At 40.7% G+C, this 26,202-nt stretch overlaps 1 protein-coding gene across 1 annotated transcript; it reads left to right on the top strand.

The window, feature by feature from the left end:
• Positions 1-324: 324 nt before the first annotated feature.
• Positions 325-26,099, top strand: JAM2 (junctional adhesion molecule 2). Its single transcript, XM_048492549.1, has 10 exons — positions 325-710; positions 7,711-7,776; positions 13,376-13,489; positions 14,082-14,234; positions 16,243-16,448; positions 17,224-17,326; positions 18,692-18,799; positions 22,577-22,592; positions 23,326-23,365; positions 24,545-26,099. The coding sequence occupies exons 1-10, from the start codon at positions 656-658 to the stop codon at positions 24,575-24,577; spliced, it is 894 nt and encodes a 297-aa protein (XP_048348506.1). The 5' UTR covers positions 325-655; the 3' UTR covers positions 24,578-26,099.
• The last annotated feature ends 103 nt before the right edge of the window (positions 26,100-26,202 follow it).

The raw sequence follows: 26,202 nt of genomic DNA on the forward strand, positions 1-26,202 counted from the left end.
CTGTAGTCTTCTGAAAATTTGCAAACTATGCCGGCTGAGCTTTTCTGAAGCCTTTGGTCTCTCCTCTACCACTTCACTGGGAAACAAACATTCAGCCTCAAGACGAGTTCTGAGGAATTTGAAGCCTTGTTCATTACTTAGTGACAACTGCGTTGCACAGCTTGTGTGTGTGCTTTACTCTTCCTCATGACATTCAGTAACGACGCTGACAATTAACATTAGTCATCCTTAAACCCAGTGCCAGGGAAAGGCAGATGCTAATCGAGATTTGCGGGTCGATAGGGTAAAAAAACAACAACCCCGCGCTGCTCACTCAATTCCAGGCTGAATCTCTTCTCTTCTGCTCTGGCTGCCTCTAGATTGAAGAAATGGCAGTAGCCTCAGAGTAACTGGGAACATTTACTGACACTCAAAGGAGTCTGAAGAGCTCCGTCGGAATTCCTCCACCCTCCCTTGACTTTGGTGCTTGCTAACTAGAGTCAACGGAAATCTCGGCTCCTCGTTTATTCCGGCATATTGGAAAGGAAGTCTCCCCTCCCCGAGGTACAAAAGCCCCCAATAACGGGAGGAGCGTCCAGCTCTCCCACCCACCCTTCTAACACGGGGAGCAACGCCAGCTTCTTGTTGTTTTTGGACAGCAGCTGTTGCTGTGAAGATGGCGAGGCGCCGCGTCCTGCTGCTCCTCCTCGCTTACTTGGGCTCGCTTTTCTGTAAGTCGGCTGCTTCTCTTTCCTTTGCAAGCCTGTTTCACAGTTTGCAATACAGGGCGATGGCCTTCCCTGTCACACTCTCTTGCCTCTTGTGAGGAGCATCTCGTCATCTTCAGAAACCGAGCTGAGGCTGAGTGACTCTCTCTTGGCTTTGCATTTGGCCCCCTCGCTCGTCTTTGCAATGCTGCTGGGGGTATAGTTGCACAAAAGACAGCCGGTATCGCGCGTGCCGCTTTGCTATGATTAGCTGGGGTAGCAGAGAACCAGTAAGGAAGCTGGGGAAGGGACGCGCGTCGCTTGGCAGCTGAGCGGGTCGAGCCTGGGTTTAGGACTAGTCTGGGGTGGAATTGCAAGGAGAGTTTTGTGGCAGTCAAGGGCAGTAGTTCTTTTTCCAGAATTGGAAAACCACTATTGAATTCAGTGGGATTTACTTTTTAATAGTCTACATAGGAAAGAGCGCGATGCTGTGGACGCGTACAGGAGATCGTTAATAAAAGCAGCTGATGTAGAGTAAAATCTTGCAGCCCCATTCTTAGTGGGTTAACTTGGAAGTAAACTACTTTGAACTCGTTGGTATATTCTCCTGTTTGGTTCTATTCAACCTTTTCCTAATTTTTGTTGCTGTTCTTCTCGAGTTTACTAGAACTTAATTTCAGGCATATGTGTAGAGGCTTGCAACCTTCTGCAGACTTTTCGTGTTCACTAGCAATTATAACACGTTCAGGGCCTAACCACTTATATGCTGGCTATTTTAATGTGTTCCAGTGGGATTTACTTTCAAGTAACTGGCTGATATCCAAATATTTCTTGCTCGAAAGTATTCCGCTGATGAAAGTAGCTGGTGCAACCTTAGCCTTAATGGAAAGTCACCACCATTGAACTGAGCCACTTGTTCCAGAGTTTATGGGAGGTGTGTGTTATACTTGTATTGGAGCTGCCCATCAGCATGTCTCTCCTTGTCTCTTTCCATGCTTTTTGTGAGAAATAATGGCAGGCAAGATAGTGTGGAACACTGAATATAGTACTTGCCTCTGAGTAACATTTGTACATGGTTGGGCTGTTGTGCTGAAAACCTTCACTTATTTATGTGGTAATAAATTTCACTGAACTCTACTTTTAAATAAATATGATTATCAAATGCAAATGAAATTTAGCTCTATATTGAAACTGAGGAAATTGCATGTAGTGAGGTGCATCTTTAAAAACTCTTGTCAATATTATGGAAGTGGTTCCACTGCCCCTGGAAATTACGGTCATCAACCTGTACTTGTGCCTGACATTCTCTTGGACAGTCTATTTTTAGTTCTTGTCACTGTTATCCATATGTGTTATTAGAGGCAACCAGTAATGAAATTACTGACAATTTTGGAATTTACCCTTCCTTTTCTCTGTGAAAAGGTATCCACTAATGCCAGGTTGGACTTTTCTGCCCTTTTTCAAGTTTACATCAATAAAGTAGAAATTTGGATTGAGTAAGCTTTGTCCTTTACTTGAGGGAAAGAAGATTGAAACTACCACTTTAAAAATCCTATGAGATAATTATAGGTATTATTTACAACTCTGATATACAGTACAGTATAATCCTGGGTAGATAGTTTCTTCGTTTTACTTTTGTCTATTTATTAGTATTTTTTTAACTCTATTCTGTCCAACATACTCTGAAATCTAATAAAAATATTTTTAAAATAAAAAGTCCTTTCTTGAGTTGCATCTCATCGAGCTTCAGATGATGGGGGTGCCCAGAATAGGACCCTGAAAATGACTATAGTGGTTGGGTAAGTTGATATGGGAGTAGCAGCCCAATCTAGAAGCCACAGTGGCTAGGGATAGTGATGCTACTGCACAGCTTCCAGAGGGCTCCCCCCCCCCCAAAAGCTCTCCATAGGGCAAAATTGACTTAACACCACTCTTTTGGATGGCATCAGTCCACCTCCTGCGCAGGGGGGTGTTCCAAGGTTGAAAGCCTAGTGGAAGCCAACTAAGGGCAGCTCTGCCTCTGATAATGCCCCTACTCTACCCCCAGCTGCACTGGCAATCATACTTTAGGCCTGCATAGTTTTTCAGGGCTCAGGTTCTTCTGGGTTAGGCCACAGACCTCTGCAGCACCTGCCCACCTTCCTATTTGCCCTCCCTGCTGGTGTAGGTAGGCAAACCTGTGAGCATGACCCCACACAGCTCCAAGAACCAGTTGCACACAAACCCTTGGATTGGGCTGTCTGTGGTCTTTACCCAGTATTAAAAAAGAGGTACAAACTACTATATTGTGTGCTACCTTAAGCATGTTACTTTTGCTTTTGTTTTCTGCAAAACAGGGTGGGAGGCGAGTTCAAATTAGAAGACCAACTTTCTAGTAGACAGAAACAGTCTCATACAGGAGAACTATCAGCATATTTTAATATCAAACTATCTCACACTCTTCAACAGTATATTATCATCCATATTATAGCATATTGTGTACAAAATTGTCATATTAAACAGTAAGCATGTCCTGGAAAATATGTTGTCTTTGTCTATAGTATGCATACAAATTAGGAGTCCATAATGTTATAGATTCTTATGTAACTTCAAACTAAGCACTTGGAGCAAGTAAAACCATATATCTAAAATAATTTCATTTATTCTAAAAGATAGAAAATATTTAATAGGAGTTCTTACAGACTTTCATAAATTTCCAGTTTTTCTATGGGGGAAAATGTAACAACATGGTTGGGCCTTCTCATCTCTCTACCTGTAACTTTAACAACAGTCTTGGGCATAATCCTAAACAAGTCTTCTTAGAAGTAATCCCTATGTTATTCAGTGGGACATTTCTAGGAAAGCATTTGTAGGAATGCTGTTTGAGAGAACACAGTTATTTCAAAGTACTTCTGGTTTTTTTTAATATGAGGGTGTAATGTGTGTATGTATTTTAAATGTATTTGTAAAACAAAAGGAGAGAATAAATTACATGATTTTCAAAAATAAAATGGAGCATTGCAGAATGAAGGATTTTTCCAGTCTAGTTCCTCTCATCTCAGATTCCCCGATGTGCTGCTTGTGGGGACTTTCATGAACAAGCCACATGAACAAAGATAAAGAGCCATCTAGAGGGAAAGTGTTCTTACCATACATCAAGGGAACCACTGACCGCATAGGAAAACTGATGAAGATGCATAACCTACAAACAATTTACAGACCCACTAAGAAAATTCAACAAATGCTATGTTCAGCAAAGGATAAGAGGGATCCTCTAGCTACTGCAGGAGTCTACCGCATACCATGTAGCTCTGGACAAGTCTACATAGGAACCACCAAACGCAGCACTCAGAAACAAATCAAAGAACACAAAAGGCACTGCAGACTATTTCAGCCAGAAAAATCAGCAATAGCAGAACACATAATAAACCAACCTGGACACAGAATATTATTTGAAAACACAGAAATTCTGGACCACTCTGACAACCACTACGTCAGACTACACAGAGAAGCCATTAAAATCCACAAGCACATGGACAATTTCAACAGAAAGGAAGAAACCATGAAAATGAACAGAATTTGGCTGCCAGTTTTGAAAAACACTAAAGTCAAGACAGTGACTAATCAGCTCCACACAGGCACAGGATGACTACAGGTAATCAAAGGGAACAAAGGCCAGACTACTTCTATTCAGATACCTCACCTATTGACCTTGCCATCTCTTTTGTTACTCACATGCTACACTTCATTGTTACTCACTTGCCAGGCCACTCCTATTCAGATGCCCTCACCTATTGACCTTTACTCACAGGTATATATATTCCACTTGCTTTCCTTTCCAACTATCAGATCCTCTGAAGATGCCAGCCACAGATGCAGGCGAAACGTCAGGAGAGAATGCTGCTAGAACACGGCCATACAGCCCGGAAACCACACAGCACCCCAGTGATTCTGGACGTGAAAGCCTTTGACAATATATCACAATGGTGTTTCATATAGGGTCACCCCAAACTCCTACTTTCCAGAATACTCTAAAGGAGGATAGAAAACAGATGCCATGCCAGTGCTACTAACTGGAATGGTATAATGTTTAATTTGACCAGTGATGATTATACATATATTCTTAAACCCATTATTTATATGTAGCTGTCCATACTTAGCTGAGGTTGCAAGATGTTAATGTTTTAAATAAATAAAGAAATGTATGTAAGTATTTTGGAAGAGAATCTGCTGAAGTTTCAAACATTGGGTCTGTATAATAACTTTTCATCATTCAAATATGACATTGGTCTGTTATGGTGGTGTTACTAAAGTATTTTCATAAGGTGTTATTTTTTTACCTGGCTCTTGTATGCCTCTTAATATATTGAAAACAAACAAAATAGACTATACACATACTAATAACAGTCAGAAGGGCAGCATTTGCATTTTAGGCTATATTATGCATATAGATATAGATTAGATATAGATTAGATATGGATATATAGAGAGATATCGAGATATAGATGTAGATATAGATATACACACACCTTTTTGAAAATGTTGCTATAGAAACCAACTCTCAATTGCTCTTACAATAGTGGTAGAAGACTTCAAAAACACCATACCCTCATTTCTAGTGCATCACTATTAATTGCCAAGGAAACAGGATTGGCAGTGAATTCTCAGACTTCTTTTGAAACTGTATTGGTATTTTTTCCTTGTTCAGCTCTTAAGAACAATAAGCTGTAACTGTTTCCTTCCCCACAATTTGGAGAAATACTTCTTATGAATTTTGGAAAGCTTATTTATTCTTGCTATCCAGAGCTTTTCTAACGGATTCACTAATATTCTATGCATGTGGATCTCAGCAAGGCTGACCATGGAAATAACTTTTTCTGGGTGGTCAGATCCAGCAAAAACACAGCCCATGCATGTGGGCTCTAGGGGATGGGTGTGTATGGCAGGGGAGATTGTTTTGTTATAATATTACAAAATCCTTTTTAAAAAGTTTCAGAGTTTTTGAGTGATCTCTAATTATGTTAGAGCTTTCTTTTTTCAGCTTCAGCAAAAGTTATAAAGTCTCTTGCTTTAAAAAAACTAGCTCTATTCAGAACTCTGGAACACATCCAAAGTTAAAGACGTTTCCAGAGTAACTGAAGACAAAAGTGAAGGAACTTGCCTAAATCTTTGCTTTTCCTCCTTCAGAGTATGTGAAACAGGGAACTCATTCAGGGGGAAAACATTATTTTTACAGTGAGTGGTAGAAATATACGAAGGCTATAAAATATGCAGATAAAAGTACCCCCTATATTGCCTAATGTCCTTCAGCATTAAAAAGACAAAAGAAGAATGAAGGTAGAGAAATGCTTTAAAACTTTGAAGTCTTAGTAATGTTCTAGTTTCAAGAGGCTAAACACCTCCAACAGATATTTTTTCCATTTTGTGTTCAAGAGGGCGTACGTTCTAACTTCCTATGCTGTTCCACTTATTGATGAGCTGCATGCATAGAGGGGACTAGGAACACTTTCCAGGGTTCTTGATTGCCAAGGAAGAGCCTATCCTGGTAGTCAGTCCGATAAAGTGACAAATATGCATAGACAGATAGCTAGTACCAGTGAACGTTTTTCCATTGGCAAACTTAAATTGTGTATTCAGATTTCAAGATAACATATTCATTTGTGTACATTAATGTCATAATCCAGAACTAGGAATTATTCCCCTCCCCCCGACGCACACAAATGTTTATAAAGGGAAATATGGAAGGAAATATATTTCTAGAGGAAAACTTAAGTAAATTTGTGCCTTTTTGTTGATGATAGGGTATCAAAGCCTAAAGTTCTGCACACAATATGACACAGGTGTGTTTAGTTTCCTTACTGCTGCTGCAGTAGCTGATATAGCATGGCTGCAATGAGCCTTCCAAACTGCTAGTTTCCCAGTAAATCAGCAATGTCCAGTCACCCTCCCTCCATGTCACTAGGGCTTGTCCAGTATTTTTTGGAAGAAAATAAGCAAGTGAGTATTGTTATAGGAATATGCCGTAAAAACATGTATTTTTTGTGAATTCCTGGCTTTTTTTAAGTGTCTGTCCCCAATGGTGTATCTGGCAGGAGCCAGAGGGGGGTGGATGACCCAGGCACCACTTTTAATTGTCACGTGGGGGGCATATTCAGCCGGTTCCCCCTCCCCCCCTCCCCCCAGGAGCAAATAGAGTCTGGTGGGGCAGTGGCAGAAGCAAGGTGCCCTCTCACTTGATTCAGCAGCAGCCTGCCCTGTCCTCTCCCCCAGGAGCAAGCAGAGTCCCGTGGAGGAGCGGCAGAAGCAAGGCACCCTACAGCAGCTCAGCTCTCACCCTCAGGAGCAAACAGGAGCTGCCACGTCACTCCCCATCCAGTGTGCCAAACTATCTTGGTCTGCTCACCTGGCCTACTTGCTACCCACTGGAGAGATAAACAACAGGGGGTGCAGTTTTGGAAAGAGTGCAATTTGTGAGGGCACACTTTCAGTACTTGCCACATATGCCAATTACTGATGCTATTGCACTGTTACAAGGAGAAAGGCTTATCTCCACAATGAAAGGGACGGAGACTTTTTTTTTAAATGACAGTTGGGAATTCACAGGAATTAATAAAAATATTGTTATAATGTTATAAAATATTCATTTACTGATTGAAAAGCAAAAACAGTCTCCTTCATGACAGGGGCAAGGCAAATAGCTTTTGTGTTAGGACTGGAAGACCCAAACATACCCACTCACATGGCAATAGGCACCCAGGCTTTGCTGTAATCTTTCTCAAAACCTCTCAGCTGTGCAGGTTTGGAAAAGATCACAGAAAAGCTTGGGAAACCTAAGAGATTCATAAATGTACCACAGTGTAAGGAAATGGGGAAAAACCTTTCCAATGTATCGAATCCAGGGCTAACAGCCTATGTAGAAATGGCTTAAACTGCATCACTAAGGAGATATCAATTATTTCTGAAAAGTATTTTATATGAGTCCATTAAGAGCAAAGATGTTGAATATGAAGAAAATGTCTCTGTTTCCCTCCCTCTCTTTTTGCAGATCATAAAGCTTATGGAATTGATGTCTACACAGAAAAAGAACATGTTACAGCAAGAGAATTTGCGGGTATAGTATGTGCATGCACATTTATATTAACCAAAGTGTATTGTGATGCTGAGTAGGAAAAAGATGGTAAGACAAAGTTACAAAGTGGTGCAGCTGATACAATGTCCTGAAGTTTCTCACTTGGCATAGGCAGCTGTATGAATATATGAACTGGTGGTATGCTGAACCAGTCTGTTGATCTGCCAGGGTCAGTATTATTTTATTTTCAGGGGTTTCAGATAGAGGTGTTGATATATTGGGTACTGGCTGATCCTTTTAACTGGAGGTGTCAGTGGTTGATAAACTAAAATGGTTGAGGAACAAATGAAATCTATTACAAGAAGATACATAGTTGTAGTAAAATAGTTCCATTTTAATAAATACCCAAGCTACCCAACATAAAAAACAACAACAACATTATACTTATTCAGGAGAAGCAGGAGGAGGGGATAGCTATAGGTATCTTCATCCCCAGAATGCGCCAGGGTGCAAGTAAGTTCTCACAGTAGTTAGTGAGTGCAATGCAGAAGACAAGATAAAGAGGAAGATAATTTAAACACCAGTGTGGTAGCAAGTGCTGAAATACTTGTCTTTCAGCAAAATATATTTTATAAGAGTAGAAAGGTGGCAGAGGAAATACCCTGAGAGAAGGTAGATATTTTGGGAGCAAGGGAAGTCAGATCTTTCTAAACTCACAGAAGTTGACAGAATTGTTCTTTGCAAGCAGCATTTCCGCACAAGGTGACATGCAGGTGTAGAAGGAACAAAATGTCCTGAATATAATGGAAGACTGTTAGTAAAGAGAAATGACAAGTCATAAAAATAAAATGTTCACCACTGTTATTAAAAATTTGTGTTGTCAGCAGACCCAATCCAAGGAACATTGAGGGATTTCTTCATTTTCTTCAGTGTCAGGAAATTTTTCATGATTGTAATTGCATGGTGTAAATGGAATGTGCTCCAATAAATATGAACATGCTTGAAACAGACATGTATGTGCAGCCCTGTGGATGATGGCTGGAGGTCTGGTTTGACTTTTGTTTTGTGAACAAGTTTTCTTCCTTTCCATTATTTTCCTCCTGCTGTTTTGTTTGGTATCTTTACCTGCTGCTTATTATTGATTCCAAATGACCTTTCTTGGTAATCTTTTATGTTGTTATCCTTTTCCACAACATTTCCTGTGGCTGAGTTGATGCCAGACCAGAATGGGAACCAGTACATAATGTGCCAACTGTGTCAAACTGTAGGTCATATAAAAGAACTACTGAGAAAAAAGGCCATAAGTGCTCTGTGAAAGCAGCTTTATTGTGCCTTGGAGGTTCTGTTCCTCTCTGAATTTTGGATAAATGTATTTATTATTAATTTTTATTTCTATATGAATTTTTTCTTCAGATACGGTACAGAACCCAGCATTGATTTTAATATAAACCATGGTTTTAAAATCACCAACTAACGGCAATGTGTGTTTTCTCAGTCTCTTTCCTTCACTTTCTGTCACTTTTCATCAATTTTCTCCTTTCTATTTCTACATCAATATTAAATATTAAGAATAAATCTTGCTGGATTAGGCTTCTGGTCAATCTAAAACATCCTGTTTCTCCCAGTGCCTATCAACAGGCTCCAAAAGGCCCACAAGAGGCCAAAGCTTATTCCTGCCGTTGTCCCTATAAAGAAGTACACTGCATCTAAATATAGGATGTAAGCCTTAATGAATCTGTAATTGCCCTTTATACTTATGCTAGAAGCTATTGTTACATCATGTGTCTGGGAGGCAATACTTTTTGCGTGTGCCCTGGGTCAAGTTCCTTGGATACACATGATTTTGGAGGAGGTGTCTGTTTACCACATTCTCCACCCTGTATATCTATATATATAAAAAGCTAACCGTTCGTTTGTTGATGACGGTCCAACGCACAACCTGCTGGCCCAAATCCCCTGAAACTGCGCAGGGAGCCAGCTCGACCAAGCGAGCATGTTTTAAGGCCCCCAGCTGACTCGCCCACCCCTCCTGCGCCCCAATACCCAACCTCTCCCAACGCGCCACCTGTCCACCAGCACCCTCGCAGCCTGATTCCACTGGCTGCTGCCGTCCACTGGAACTGCTCTGCCGCCGCCCCCCTCCCCCAAACAACATCTACTGCGCCTGCACGCAACTCTCCACCTACCCCCACTGCTGCTGCAACCAACAGAGCCGGAGACACCCTTCCTCTGTCTGCACATGCTCCAGCACGCCAATGCCAAACCGCTCCCCCACAGCCCTCCCATCCCTCCCCCTCCGCCCGACCTCCCCCCTCCTCCCACCAACGCAATGAGCTCAAGCAGCCCTTTCCCCCCAAACACTCTTTCGCGCCCTCTCGAGCCACGCAGACTCAAACGGTTGCTCACTCCCTTCCCGTCTCATTTTCGCGCCGCCAGCTCCAACGACGGAGTGCCTCCACATGCTTCCCTCGCCATTGCCCTCCAAAAGCCAAGTCCAGGGCTCCCTCACGCCACCACTCCGACTGCCCACCCGCAATCCCCCCTTTCATACCACCACTCACTTTTCTGTGTGAGACCTGAAGGGGGCTTTCCCCCCTCATGCAGGTAACCTTCAACAATCTCACAATTCTCCCACAAACATCCACCTTATCCTCGCACACTTCGCTCTGCCCTCCCTCACATTCAACCATCACACAACCGCTTCCTCACCCATACTCTCCACAGCTCTCTGCCTTCACTAACTCTACTCTTGCACGTAACCTTCACACTCTCACTCACTGCTGCCACACAAGACTAATACTCTCACACACCTCCACGTCATGCACACACTCTTCACTCTGCCCTCCCTCACATTCAACCATTCACACAACCAATTTATTCCACCACTCACTTCTGTGTGTGAGACGTGAAGGGGGCTTCCCCCCCTCACACAGGTCACCTTCAATACTACTCTCACAATTCTCCCACAAACATCCACCTCATCCTCACACACTTCACTCTGCCCTCCCTCACATTCAACCATTACACAACCACTTCCTCACCCATATTCACCACAGCTCTCTTTTACTACAAGCAAGCTGGAGTTTGCCTTTTTCTTCTGAGAAAATCCACGGGGTGGGGGCGAACCAACACTACTGCCTCCGCTTCTTTTGCACGTGGCCCTTAAAAAACCAAGGGAGCTGGCCTTGATCTGAGTGCCTCACCACCCTGCCTCTGCTGCCTGACTAAGATAGCCTCCTTGCCCCAGTTCTGCCTTACCCAAGCCAGCACTGTGCGTGTCAACCAGCCTCATGGCCAGTGGGATTCGCACTCTGGACAGTTCCGTTGTGGAATGGGAAGGGTTACCTTATACTAAAAACCAAGACTGCACCATTTAATAATGTGAATTGAAAAGGGAAAGAGGGATTCCATTTGACCACCCCAGAAAAAGAAGAAGAGGAGGAGGAGGAGGAGTTTGGATGTTTATTCCCCTTTTCTCTCCTCTAGGACACTCAAAGGGGCTTACAACCTCCTTGCCCTTCACCCCTCACATCAAACACCCTGTGAGGTGGGTGGGGCTGAGAGAGCTCCGAAAATCTGTGACTATCCCAAGGTCACATAGCTGGTGTGTGTGGGAGTGCACAGTCTAATCTGAATTCCCCAGATAAGCCTCCACAACTCAAGCTGCAGAGCTGGGAATCAAACTCACTTCCTCCAGATCAGAGTGCACCTGCTCTTAGCCACTATGCCACTGCTGCTCCCAAAAGGCTATGCTGGGGATCATTTGGACCTGCATGGACATCTGTGTGGGTTGCGGTCTGTGATGAGAAGGACAATTGCCACAGCAACGCGTGGCCGGACCCGCTAGTAATTTTATAAATATCTATCATGTTCCCTCAGTCATCTTTTTTTCTTAATTGAAAAAGGTCAAACTCTTTAGCCTTCCCTCATGCATATAAGCTACAACTGTTGCCTCCAGGCACTTATCCCAGCTAAAAATGGGAGATCATCCCAGAGACATTACAGCATCCCCTGGTACAATTGCTGGCCCATCTACTGCTGCCAGAAATTATCAGTCACTAGTTGGTGGTAGGCTCTGTACCACACTGCATGCGGACAATAAAGCAGACAGCAAAAATCTTGAGGCTGCCAAAATGCTTTTGAAATAGAGGAAATATAAATTATGTATGTAAATGTAATATGTATCAATTTCCTTTCATCCCAGAGGAGAAATGCCAGGGAGGACACCCTTTTTTGAAAACAGTACTCGGAATTTAAAGTGTGTGAGTAGGAGGGATGAATTTCTATCATCCAGGCAGGTTTAAAGGATAGATTTGAAACTCAGCAATCAAGTTTTCCTCACATTATCAAAATCCACTAATAGAAGAATGAAGATTGGCCAACAAACACTGAAAGATGCAAACACAATGGTTCAAAGAATGATTTTCATTCTTAGACGCGAATTAAAGCAAAATAAACACCAGTTGATGCTTATATTTCAGGAAAGGCTCCACCTATCCCACTCAAACTTTATTATACAACTTGCAAGTTAGTTGGAACGCCCTTGTTTCTGAAGCAGGAACATTGTTTAATTTTTTTAAACAGGATAACATGTCATTAAAAGTTTTTTTAAGGTTGTGTCTCTTATGACAACAACAAATGTTCTTGGGGAAAGGAGCCAGATAGAATCTTGGCAATCTGGAGTTGCTTTTTTATTGTTGGCTGAAGAATTTTCCAAAACACTACAAAAGGAATATATGGGCTACATGAAGATTTTAAAGGATTATTTAGTCTTTATATTTTAGCTGCTTGAAGCTAGTCTTCATTCCTTTATCTGGGTGTCCACATAAAAAGATGCAGAGGAAGTTCTTTTCTGGGCGTTTATAGTGATTCCATACATCCCTGCCCCTACAGCCATGGAACTGTCAGAATGTTGGAACTTCCAGTGTGAAGAAATGGGTGGGTTTTGAATTTAGGATGATGCAGGGGGGTAGGAATGAAAGCAGTAATGTGAGTGTAATAATCTTCAGTAGGAATTTGAATGAGGGAAATCCAGTTGAGTGAAGGAAATCCTGTCCTAGTAGTGGTCACCTGTGAATATATCAGTCAGTGGCTGGCTCTAATGGTTGCAGATCTTATCCTCTTTCTCTTCCCAGCTATAGCCATCTCCAAACCCTGGGAAATCGATTCCTGCGCAGGGTTGTAGGGTCCATATGAAGTAACAGCCCTGTGATTCACAGACAAGTGGGAATGAAATTGTCCTTCCTGCCTGTTCCCATCAGCCAAGCTGATTCTTCTTTCTGCAATGCTTTGCTGGTCAGAGGGGAGATTATTTACATCATAGCTCACTGAACCTCATGCCTGTTGTTCCACATATGATTCTGTGACCCTAGGAATCAACTTTTCTGGGGTCAAAAATAGCTTCAAGGTGTGGGTGGGGAGAGCAGTAAAAATCCATACTCCTAATACAAGCAAATTGCTGGATACAGCCCTTAGTCAGTGGCGAAGCTCCCACGGGGAACATCTGGGGACAAGTGCCCCGGGTGCTCCCCATGGGAGTCACATGCGGGGCGCAAAATAAACCGATTGCCCCTGCCCCCTCCTCTGCCCAATCTCTGCCAATCATATAGAAGAAACAATTACCTATTTTTCTTTCCTACAGAGGCATTTTTAAGCTGTGTACACAAAGCAAAGAAGGTAACCAATTTAAGAATAGAATGGAAGAAAGTTAGATCATCTGGGGTTTCGTTTGTTTACTACAACCGTAACTTTGTGGGTAAGTAAATTCTAAGTTTGCATTTGTGTGCAAGTTTAATCATAGCAGCTAGTTGATTTCTGCATGTTGAAGTGTTCTGTGTACTTAATTGCATTGTTAAACCTCAATACATAGGATGTATACAGATCCAGCCTGTATGTGAATTCAGCGGGCACTGGTGGCATACATTTCCATGGCATCTGGTAAAAAGCCTACTGCTACAGTTGTTTCTGTGAATCCTTGAATAGCTTGGCACTGTATGTAGGAAAATCATGTAGAAAAGATAAGCAAGCGACTCATATGTGTGAACTGGCCTTGCGCGCTTGCACACGTGTATGTATGTGTGTGCATAAATGGCTTCCATCTAGTTTAGATTTGTTTGCCTTGTGTTCACCTTATATTCATGGCTGAAATATTTGATTCAGAACATGACATTGGAGAAGTTTTGGAAAAAAATAATTACCCCTGTGTTGATAGTCAGACAAGAATTTAAATGCTGGAAAAACAAGCTGCTTTTGGCAAGTTTTTATACATTTGGAATGGAAACTGATCTTTATATTTCAAGAATCTGTTTTCACTAATTTCCCTTTCTTTTTTCCTCTTATTTAAAAAGGTAATTTTACAGGTCGAGCTGAAATCTGGAATTCAAGCATTCGACTTAGAAATGTAACTAGACATGATGCTGGGAGGTACCGCTGTGAAATCAGTGCAGCCACAGAACAAGGACAAGATGCAGCAGAAACAGAAGTCTCTCTCTCTGTGCTGGGTAAAAACCTAAACAAAACTATTTGAGATTTAAACTAAAGCCTGTAACGTGGACATGTTTTTGGACTTGACAAGCGGGGGAAGTTGATGATTGCTCTAAGCTTACTACTACTATTATCCCTAACCTCAATATTATGTGGCAGTTTTTCAGGAGGACTCCACTGCTGTGTTTTGGTGGTTTTTTGTATTCCCTGCTTAAAACGTCTTACCTCTTAAAACTCAAAAACAAGGTTAAATAGTAAATGAAGAGCTAGCACATGTGGGCATTTCCCCTGCTTTATTGATTGTAGACTGGATTGTAGACTGCAAGTTTCGTTTGATCAACAGAGTGAGGGTTTGTATCTGCTGGGCAAACACGAGGGCAGAACGTGTTCTTATTTTGACACGCATGTTCATAGCCCTGGATAGAAAAGGGAATCATACTATTCTATGTATCTGTGGCTGCCCCTGAGCATGCAGAAACCTCCTTGTCTGTGGGTGGTCCCATTGGGAAGCTCTAGTGATTGGCATAGACTATAGAGTGAGCCACATTGCTTGTTTTTGTTATTTATAGTTCATCTTTCTTACTGAGATTCAAGGCAGATTACACACTGCAAGTCAATGCAGTCAATGGGATGTGACATCCAGTAAGTTTTATAAGATTAGGATGCATAAATTAAAATCAAGTAAAAAAAAACCTGGAACAAGAAGCAAGGCATAAGCATTAACATGGCACACGAAAACAATGCAGAATTTATACAAACGGATAATATATACAGCAATAGGTAGTGGATAGAGCCATCAGATCACAGCTGAATTTTGGCAACCCAGTGGGGTTTTCAAGGCAAGAGACTAACAGAGGTGGCTTGCCATTGCTTCCCTCTGCATAACAACCCTAGCATTCCCTGGTAGTCTCCCATACAAGTACTAACTAGGGCTAACCCTGCTTAGCCTCAAAGAGCTTATGAGATCAGGCTAGCCTGGGGCATCCAGGTTAGGGCAAAGATAGTATATGCTCTTTTTGCCATCAAGTCATAGCCAACTTATGGTTATCCCTATAGGATTTTCAAGGCAAGAGACATTCAGAGGCAGCTTCCCATTGCCTGCTTCCACATAGCAATCCACGTAACCCATCTGAATACTGACCAGAGCCCTCCCTGCTTAGCTTCCAAAATCTGATGATGAGCTAGTCTGTACTATACACAGTTGTTAAAGTCCACACTCTTTTAACCTTTATTAAAGCACTTTCCTGAATCAATTGTTATATTAAAAAAAATTTTCCTGAATCAATTCCATTATAATAAAGCTCTTTGTAAAAATGCCCTCCTAAATAATTCAGTTTTGAAAGTTTGCCATTTGATTTATACATAAAGAAAACTTCTGTATCATTTTGCCATTCTCAAATAAATGATTCCATTTGAAAAGTTTCATTAAGATGGTATTTAATATAACTCAAAAGTGAAGGTTTTTTTAAAAGAATAGCTAGTAATTAATTTCAGGCATTCTTAAGTACACTAACTTTGCACACATTCTATTTTATTTACAGTTGAGAAGAATCTGGGACCGAATGGAAGTAGTATCCCTGATATGTCAGCCTTTAGTCAGTATAGAGATAATGGTTGTATTATATTCTTCTAGTTTATGAGAGCCAGCGTGATATGGTGGTTAAGAGCAACTTACTGTAATCTGAAGAGCTGGGTTTGATTTCCCACCCCTCCACATGAAGCCTACTGGATGATCTTGGTGCAGTCAAAGCACTCTGAACTCTGTCCACCCACAGCAATGGCAAATCACCTCTGAACATCACTTGCCTTGAAAATCCTGTGGGGTTGCCATAAGTGATGTGATGGCATGTACGCATACACACAGAGTTCATTGTTTAAGAATATTCAGACTTACATTGAACTTCAGTGGTAAGTGAACTGTGCCTTCTCAAGTCAGGTGATTTCATTACAACAGCTTGTGTGCAGATATGTGAAGTTTAGCTGTGGAGATACTTCTTTTTTGAAATAGGTGATTTCACTTTCCAGTTCCACCAGCTCTTCCTGTTTGTGTGGTGCCCAGCTCAGCTATGAGTGGAACCGTCATTGAACTACGATGTAAGGAAAATGAAGGCATTCCTGCTTCTCAATACAAATGGTATAGGAATGGCATTGCTCTGCTGGAGGGTCGAGATTCAAGAAGGGGTAAAAAAGGGAGAGTTTCTTACACCATAAATACCACCACCGGGATCCTGGTGAGTTGACATTTGTCCAACACTTAGCACTTGACTTTCCATGACTGATAGAAACTACTCCCTTCGATCTTTTTATCTACTGTAGTAACAGTGAAAGAAATGCAAGGTAGCATCAGGACCTTGCTGTGTTTTGCATTAAGAGAGAAATCTCTCAACTAGTTCTGCAGATAATTCATAGGAAAGTGTTATGTGGTTCAGTGCAAGATTTGACAGTGGTTCTGCTGGATATGGTCTACACCTGTAGGAGAGTAAAATAACTGGGGATGGGTTGACAAGAACAAAATTAAGGAGATGGATTTTAATAAGACATATTGTGTATCTGTTTTCAATAATATTTAAAGCCTATAAGAGTTTGCTTTGCATTGAGTATCCATCCCCTTCAAACTGGATTCTCGATTATGCATTCATTTTAGCCTCTTCGAAACTCACTGTGGCTTAGATCAGAGCTGCTTCACAGCTTCTGCAAATGGGCAAACTGCAACCCCCCACCCCACCCCTCCCCACAGAGAAGGGGAATGGTCATGCATATTGCTTGCTTTGGCTTGCTCGCCCCTCCCCATCTTCCTCCACCTTTCGCCCACTTCCCCTGCCTATCCAATAGCAGTTGCAATCACTCTTTAGGCCACCAAAGTGGATCTGACAAAACACATACTTATCTGTTTTAATTTAATATAATTTTAAAATTTCAAGATGATGTTTTAGATTGCCACGATGATGTTTCAAACTGCCACATTTCTTAATAGACTGCATTTTCTTTTCTTTCTTTTTTAATTAGCTGTTCAATCCTGTTTCAAATAATGACACTGGAGATTATTACTGTGAAGCTACAAATGGAATTGGACCATCTCGGAAATGCCCTGTGAAGCGAATGCAAGTTGGTAAGTGTCAGTTGAAAAATGGTGTGAGAAAGTGGGCCAAGATGGCCAGATTAACTTCCCTACTTAAAGAAAATAATTTAATTAAGTTCATGAACAATTGGAAGCCCTTGATAGAATATCTAGAGAAAACAGAAAAAAATTAATTGATAATTAAGGATTGTTCAGATCCATTAGAGAAAAGTGAGGCTTTTAATGATGCTAAAGATTTAATTTCATTTTGATTTTTAATGGTTAAATCCTGAAAATGTAGGGTTTTGGGGTTAATATTTGGTGTAGAAGAAACAAGTACTTTATAATTTGGTGAATTTTTATCTTTGTATGTTTTGGATTTTGATTTTGAAATACAAAGAAAATTGTCAACACAAAAAAAGGGGGGTGGGGGTGGGAAATGCCCTGTAAAACAAATAGCATAAATAATACCAACAGAAATGATATTTACTTAAAATCCCAAATCTGATGCTTTACAAAACAGAGAACATTGTTAACAGAAGCACAATATACAAAAAGCAAGAAGAGCCCCTTGGGGGAAAAAAAACACCTTTCCGCTCATTTCACATTAAAAAGGCAAGTTCTGCTATGCTAATAACCAGCATTGTGGGATCTTGTCTCAGATATCCAACAGCACTGGTAGTTTGCCTTTAATTACACCATCAGTGATCTTACTAGGCTAATTCCGCTTCATATTGTGGATTGCCTGGACCAAGAGACGGACACGAATTCCCTAAATAATTAACATAGGCCAAGGCTCCAGTTGTTAAGTTCCATCATCTCATGCATCTTTCTAACATGATTCTCAATAAAAGTAAGTACTAACCAGATTCATAATGTTGCAAGGAAAATATAGGATAGTGCACCTAAAATTGGAAATGGGTTACTTCATTTAAAAAGAATTCATAATGTGTGATGAAGATCATGGCTTTTTGGTTTTAGAGTGAAGCTCCTTTAGAAATCTGCTAAATGCTATGTTTGTTTTTAAACCAAATGATAATAAGAAAGACCATTACTTTTTAGCAGCTGATTGCCCAGCGCTGGTCTGATTCAGAATGACTTTTTTTTACAGTACTCAGTGCTTTATAATAATTATTCTGTCAGTTTTTGCAATAATCCTCTAAGATAAACTCCTCTTTATCAATAATGATTGTCCTGTGTAAGAGATGGTCCTATGTAAGAGATGATGAGGCAAAGGAAAGAGAAGCTTGAGCAAAGTTTATGACTGAGACAAAATCTGAACTTTCATTTTTAATTTGCAACATTATAGGACTATAGTTTTCCTGAACATTTAGAGTGGTAAGATCCATTGTCCTTTATCAAGGCATACAGTGACCACCGCCCATAGTGTTACATTTTCCTTGTTTTTACTTCTAGATGACCTTAATGTTGGTGGCATTATAGCTGCTGTGGTAATTGTATCATTAATAATAGCTTCCTGTGGTCTTGGAGTATATTATGCACAAACAAAAGGTTACTTTTCAAGTAAGTAAAACTTTTTTCTACCTGCCCCCGTGATCTGGAAATCCATATCAAAAAAGTTTGCCCCCCCTTCATGCCAGGGAATAAATCTGATTTTTTTCTTTTTCTTGTATTTTAAATTTAAAAAGAAATTGTGTATATTCATGGTATTAAAAGATAAAATATGTTGATCCTATACAATACTGTACATATATTTTATGCATTTCTGTGTTTCTGAACGCTTTCCTGTGTGGTCTACTGACCTTCGGTGCCATCTGTGACTTCTGCAAAACTCCCCCAAATTTCTTATGCTGACCCATGATATATTGAAACTTCAATGGGGAAAGTTGTGATGTGGAAGGGCTAACGAATTCTTTGACCTTTAGCTGCAGATGGTGGCAACAGTCATAAGAGAAGCAAAACTGTCATTTGCTTAGGTCATGTGCTGTTTTCCAGCAACATCTGGTAAAGATAATGTGGGACAGTGGTGGCGACCCTATGGCACAACTGGCCATGCTAGCAGGGGATTATGGGAATTGTAGTTCATGAACATCTGGAGTGCCATAGGGTTGCCACCACGGGCATAGGGGCACCTATGTTGCCTAATATGCTGATTCAAACATTGCAGATTGGTGACTTTACTTTTAGATAGATAAGAAAATCTTTAATGGCATAATTAGAAAGAAAAAAATGCAGTATTATAATACAATTATTTATTTTTTATTTATTTATTTCTTGAATTTGTAGACCGCCCCATCCCCGAGGTGCTCTGGGCGGTGCACAACAATATTCATTACAATCAGTAAAATTATTAAACCAATAAAATCTATTAAAAGCAGCGGTCAATACAAAGATATCAGGCACCCCAAAACCCAATTTAATTAGAGGCCTCCCTAAGGAAAGGGAACGGCCGGACTCCCCTCTAAGAGGGTAGCATATGGTGGTAATCGAATATAGAGAGAGGGGGGCGCACATTTGAGCGACTGGACTCTCCAAAGGCCCGAGGTGAACAACTCCCAGTCTTACGAGGCCTCTGCAGGAACTCACCAAGGTTACCCACTTAGGTGTAAGTACAACTGGAGGAAGAGTGTTCCACCAGGCGGGGAGCCAGGGGCTTTGTGAAAGTCCTGGCCCGTGTGGAGGCTCAACTTCTGCATCATTGAGGGGCCAGGAACCACCAATTGGCCTACTGCCTGGCCTTGACATGAGGCAGTGAAAGGCACATGGGGTAATCTTGGTCTCTCTAGAGTCTACAGAGGGGCCCCAGGCCGAGCGTAAAGACCTTAAAGGTCAAAACCCACACCTTGAAAATGATTTGGAATTCCACTGGAAGCCAATTACAACTGAGAGCAACACAGGGCTTGGATGTGATCCTTGAAGGCGCCCCCTGTGAGCAGAGCTGGCGGCTGCTGCATTTTACCGGACCAGTTTCAATTTCCCAAATCAAAGCGCCAAAGGGAGAGGCCAGCGTAGAAGCCGAGTTACAATAGTCCAAGCCTGGAAGGTGACCGTTGCATGTGAGATAAATCAGTGGCTAAGGTCACGCTTGGGAGAGGAAGGGGCCAGCCGCCGGGACCCACTGGCCGGAGATGGAAAAACACAGTCCGGGTTGTAAGGGCCACCTGGGTCTCCATCGAAAGAGACGAATCCAGGTGGACCCCCAGACTGCGGACGGAGGGGGCCGGCGCCAAAATGGTCCCCTCCCACTCCGGTGGCTGGAAATCCCCCCCTCCCCCTTGTGACCAAGCCAAAGTTAAGACCGTTTGCTAATAACAGAGCACAAAAGGTTAGCTAATGCTTTCAGTACTTCTGCAGATTCATTATCTAATAAACTTACCATGGTTGATAAATCAATATAATCAACACAAGTTCTCAGCTAATCTATGTATCGGACAGCATAATAGCATGTGTTGGACCGATTCTTCATGAGCTAAGCTGCAGGAACAGAATCTTTCATTAAAAGGCATGTTCTATATTCTACCCTGACTGGTAGCTGAGGGGAGAATATTACATCTTGCAAGAGTTAATGCTCAACGGAGTTTGGGCTCTGTAACCAGTTAGAGATATCTAGCCCTAGTGTATGGTTTCAACGGTATGGCCAAATACAAGGGAGAACAGAGTTTATTTGCCTGCTGCATCAAATAGTTATGCTCTCGATCATACAGTTTATTTTTGATAGACAGTTTTAGCTCATTAGCATTCAGTAAAGCCAATGCATCCAAGGATAAGCGCAGTTCATGAAGTCTCACCTCAATGAAGGACCACCATTCTGTTTTGGTTATGAAAGAGAGAGCCTGCTAAGTGAGGCTTTTGTCACAGCTGTTAAAGCACAATCGTATCCAAAACTGGAAAGTCATGCACCATGCTCTTGTATGGAGTAAGTGATGGCCAGTGTCCAAGCATATTGCAGCCTATGGGACAGAATGAGGTAAGCCAAGTATGTTATAGAGAAAGCATGACTGAACTCTTTCCATATCCATGCTTGTATCCTCAGTGGGATGCCATACAGTAGTTGCATGGTGATTTTAGCGTTAAATGCCTTAATGGCTGCAGGTACAAATTCATGCCCTTTTGTGTGAAAATAACAGCTGATGGCCTTGCAACTAAGTTTACTTGATTCAATAGCCAATTTCCTTTGGGTAATCAAAGAGGAATTATAATGAAAGTACAGACCCAGGTATTTGAAATGTTTAACCTGTTCGAGCTTTTCATTTTTTATTAGCCAGCTAAATGGTCTCCAAGAACAAGCTAAAACCATGGTTTTTGACTTGAAAAATTAAGGAACAGTTGTTACCACTACAATATTCAGCACAGCATGCCAGTGAACGATTCAAACCAACTTTTGTGCAGGAGAGTAGTATGGCATCATCAGCATGCAAAAGTAAAGGTATGCTGAGATGATTAAGAGTGGAGCTAAGTGACAGATCAACCAAAAAGAAGCCAGATCCTTTAAAAAAAGGTTAAATAAGGTCGGGGCCAGGGCACAACCATGTTTGACACCTTTATTGTTTGGTATATAAGTATACCATCAGGGGAGCATTTAACTTGACAGGTGGTATCATGATGTAAGGCCATTAGTAAAGCAAGTAGCCTTTTGTCAGTTCCTAAGTTGGATTCAGAGTCAAAAGCCCCTTTTAAATCCCAAAAGGCCACAAACAGGGATGACTAACTTCTGCTAGTGTATTTTGTAATTAAAGTCCTGAGGGTCAAGTAGTGATCTAGGGTGGATTTTCCACGTTGTGTTACATAACCTCCACGTTAAATAAAGCATTTCCTGGGAGTGAACGCTGGGAGAGACTCCAGGTCTGGCTGCGAAGGTGAGCACTGTGCCAAGGGCGGTTGGGGGGGGGGGGGGGGCAATCAGGAACCCTGCTGAGGTTGGGGGAAGCACTATGCCAACAGTGGAGGCCCAGGCAAGCAGAGCCTCGGTGATGGGGGGAAGTGAGCAGAGGGCCAATAGTTGGGGTGGCGTGTGTGTGAACAGACAGCCAATGTTATAGAGGGAAGGCAGAGAGCCAAAATAAAAGATAGGAGAGAGAAAATAACGCTTAGACCGGGAAGCAGAAAAAGATGATAAAGGAAAATGGAAAGGGGGAGATGGGGAAATAAATAGGATGAGTGAGTGGGAACAGAGGCAGAAAGTTTTCCCAAACATACAACTGATGTTCAAACTACAGATCCTGCCTCACTGCTGTGCCCACCAACATCTGTTTAGACCCCACTGTATTGTTTACCACAGCAAGCTTTACTGCTAGTGATACATAAGAGATATTTTATTGCCTCTTTCTTCCTGTTTTCCAGAAAGGAATTCTTCAATGTAAGTATTTTTCCTGCTTATTTTTTAGTAGCAGACAATTTAACTATAGTTAAACAGCTAAGCAGAATCTCTTGCATTAGTCACAAATGTCTCATTTTCTAGAGACTATAATCTCTCAATGTGGTCAAAGCTGCATAATGTTTATGTATTAACTCTTATTTTCCTAATGTTAGCCATTAATTCTGAAATAAAGAAGCCCTGAAAGCATTATGTATTCAGCTTAGAAACACTGATATAGTTTACAAAGAAAAAGTTTTAGACTTGATCAACAATTGTTCTTATGACAACACTAGGTGATTTTTGCCCCTTGCCAAACTTCCTTATGCCAGCAAAGCACAACTTTTCATCCATGAAGCTTGTGAATAACAGGATTTTCAATTTGTAGCTATTATTTATGGCCAATCAAAATGCTTCTCCACCTTACCAATTTAAAATTCTTGTACAGTGGGTGTTCCGACGTTTCCATCTGCTAAATAAAGCAGCTTCCATGAACGCAGAGTCATATGTAAACAAAAAAAATCCTTACTTGGCAGAAGGGAACCTTGTGACACAGTCTGTTCTTTATCTTCTCGCATGCCAGTCACTTCACTGTAGTCTATTTTTAGTCCAGCACTATATCATCTTTTTAAAAGTGAAAATGGAATTGAAACTAGAACACCAAGGCTTGCTTTAAGTAACATGCATAAGAAGCTGAAAATGTAAACAGCGGTCTTTTTTCAATTTGTGTTATCAGAAAGAAGAGTTCTAAGCCCAGCACAAAACAAAATGAAAATGTGAGTATTTTGGGAGGGGGGCGGTGGTGGCATATACATACATATGTATCTAGAAATGTTCAGAGATGGTTTACCATTAGTGATCCCCCATCCAAATACTAACTGGGGTTGATCCTGTTTAGTTTCCAAGATCTGACATACTAACTAGGGTCAACCCTGCTTAGTTCCCAAGATGTAACAAGATCAGGAAAGCCTGGGCTATTCAGGTCAGTGCACTTAATATATTACTTAATATATTAATACTAAAGCATCTCTGGGAGTGAACACTAGGAGAGACTCCAAGTCTGAACACCTTGCCAAGGACCGGGGGGAGGCGCAACCAGGAACCCTGCTGAGGTTGTGGGGCCCAACAGTGGAGGCCCAGGCAAGTAGAGCAAGTTGTATGTGAATTTTCTTGCTGCCATTCACACAGGGAATATAATACAAGGCACAGCAGCTAACTAATTTCAAGGCACAACAGCTTCTTAAATAAGTCTGACATTTGTTAAGTCTGTTGGACTGTTCATATAACCTAGATCTTTTTGGTCTCTGTTTGATCCAGTTCATGTTCACGCTCACAGGGAGACCCTTCAGATCAAACCAGGCTATATACCGAGTGGCAATACAATTAAATAAGTGGCAACACTATAGAGCCTAGTTTACAGTGAAGTTTCCTTATTGTGATTGCAAAGGAAAACAGCTAGTTTACACCTGTGAACTAGCTTGGTAGCTCCTAATGAACTGCAGAAAAAAAATCTGTTCCTGCTTTTGTGAGAACTAACATTACTTTGTTCTGCAGCACTCAACAGTCCCCTCTACTTAGCATAAAGAAATTGTGCATTGAAAGCTATAACAGATAGTTTAGGAATATGGTAACTGTGGCATGAAGTCCAGATAATTCAGCTTTTTGGAATACTATTACATCTGAACTGATTGACTCAGAAAATATCATGTGCAGTAATAGCCACAAAATATGTGACACTCAGTATTTTGAGTATGATTATGAAAAAGGGCAATGATTCCAAGATATATTATTAAAAGCTGTATATATTTTTTTAAAAGCACAAAACAGCCGTGTTTTAACTTTATTGTAGAAACTTCTCTGAGATACAATCATGCTATTTCAGGCTAAGGGGTAAGAACAGTGGCTGAAAATGTCCAAACTATCATTTGTTGCTTTTCTAATTCTTCTCTCTTTAGGATTTCAAGCACACCAAGTCCTTTATTATCTAAAAGAAATTCAACCTCTGTGAGGATCACCAAATGTTGTACAAAGAGATTTTTCAAATGTGTTCATTAGAAATTGTTAAACGCACCTCTGATCAGTGAATTAATGTTACAAGTTGAGGGCATGTTTGTCAAAGCTGATAATTTTCTGAAACGAGGCACTGTCTATCAATTGATTAGAGAAAATATTAAGACAGACCTCTTTCCTCTGATGTACAAATGAAGTCATTAAAGTCTAAAGCAGAAGGTGACTTCTGTAAATGAATTGAGAAATTCTACATATCTGCAAGCAACTTGGACCAGAAGGGTGGGTGTTCAGTGTATTTTTTCCACTGCCAAATATTTATTTCAAGTGCCTTGACTTTCAGACCATACACTCAAATATAGTGAACATGTGTAAGTATAAACTTTTCAAAATGTAGTAACCTTACAACTATTTTGTTTTAAAAATCTCTTCCTAAAAGCCTATTTATGAATTCTGTTGCTGAAAATTATTTGTATATGTCTATTAGTGCCTTTTCAAAATTAACTGATGTTATAAATAACTTATATGCTGCTGTTTAAGACACATATTTGCATAAAAACGTTTTCATTCAATGACATCTATTGAAGGATCAATTGGAAATTAAAATATAAATATTTAAAAGACAAGGTAATGGTTGCACTTCAGAGTTCTGAAAACATTTTATTTAGGGGCCAAATCCCAAAAAGTTTAATGTTAAAAAATGCTTGTACTAGTTCAACCTTTTTAAACAGGTGACTGTAATGCTATATAGAACTTAAACTTTTCAGAAAGTAAATTGTCCTGTAGCATATTACAGGATAATGCTCAATGTAGAGATGAGGCCTCTGTTATAGAATTCACTTATATTCATTCACCAGAACTCCCTAAATTAGTTGGTTACAACACCAGCTTTGATATTTGTGGCATCAGGGAATAGTTTGTTGGAGTTGTGATGTTTACACAAACACAGACATTTCTTCTTTAATTCTGATGTTCTCAAAAAACTTTTTTGGGATTTTCCCTGCGAATGTGGAGTTCTTTAAAATTTGTACAACCATCTGTTCTTTCTGTACAAGGCCATGAGCCTTTGTATGGATACTTTAATCCACAATCTGAGGCCTTGTATAAAATCTGATAAATACTTCAACATGCATTCCAGATAACATGCATAAATCAGGTGGCAGAGCTTACTGCTGCAATCCTGGCCCATGAGTATTTATTTTTCTAAGTTAGAGTCCCGAGGCAAAGCCAAATGATCAATATTTTCTATAAGTTGTATAAAATCATCTTGTTTCAAGTTTTCTAATAAGACTAATGTCTTATTAACGTCTTAAGTTTACTCTAATGTTTTAAGTTTACTCTAATAACTGTGCTGCAGCTTACACTATTTCAAGCAAATATTGTACAGGTTTCTTGTTTTGACTTGTTTCTTTTTTGGGTTGGGTTCAAGTATCATATTGGTACTTTAAAAAATCAACAAGCTTTCAAAAATACTGAATAAACTTGTAGTCTGCATTCATAAAGTTAAAATGTTTAAAATCTTTTATTTGTAAATTCAACAACTGCACCTCATAATTAGACTTCCAGACTAGATGCCATACATTGGTGTGATTATGCCTGCCTCAAG

Source organism: Sphaerodactylus townsendi, linkage group LG04, assembly GCF_021028975.2.
Source record: "Sphaerodactylus townsendi isolate TG3544 linkage group LG04, MPM_Stown_v2.3, whole genome shotgun sequence".
Lineage (NCBI taxonomy): Eukaryota > Metazoa > Chordata > Lepidosauria > Squamata > Sphaerodactylidae > Sphaerodactylus > Sphaerodactylus townsendi.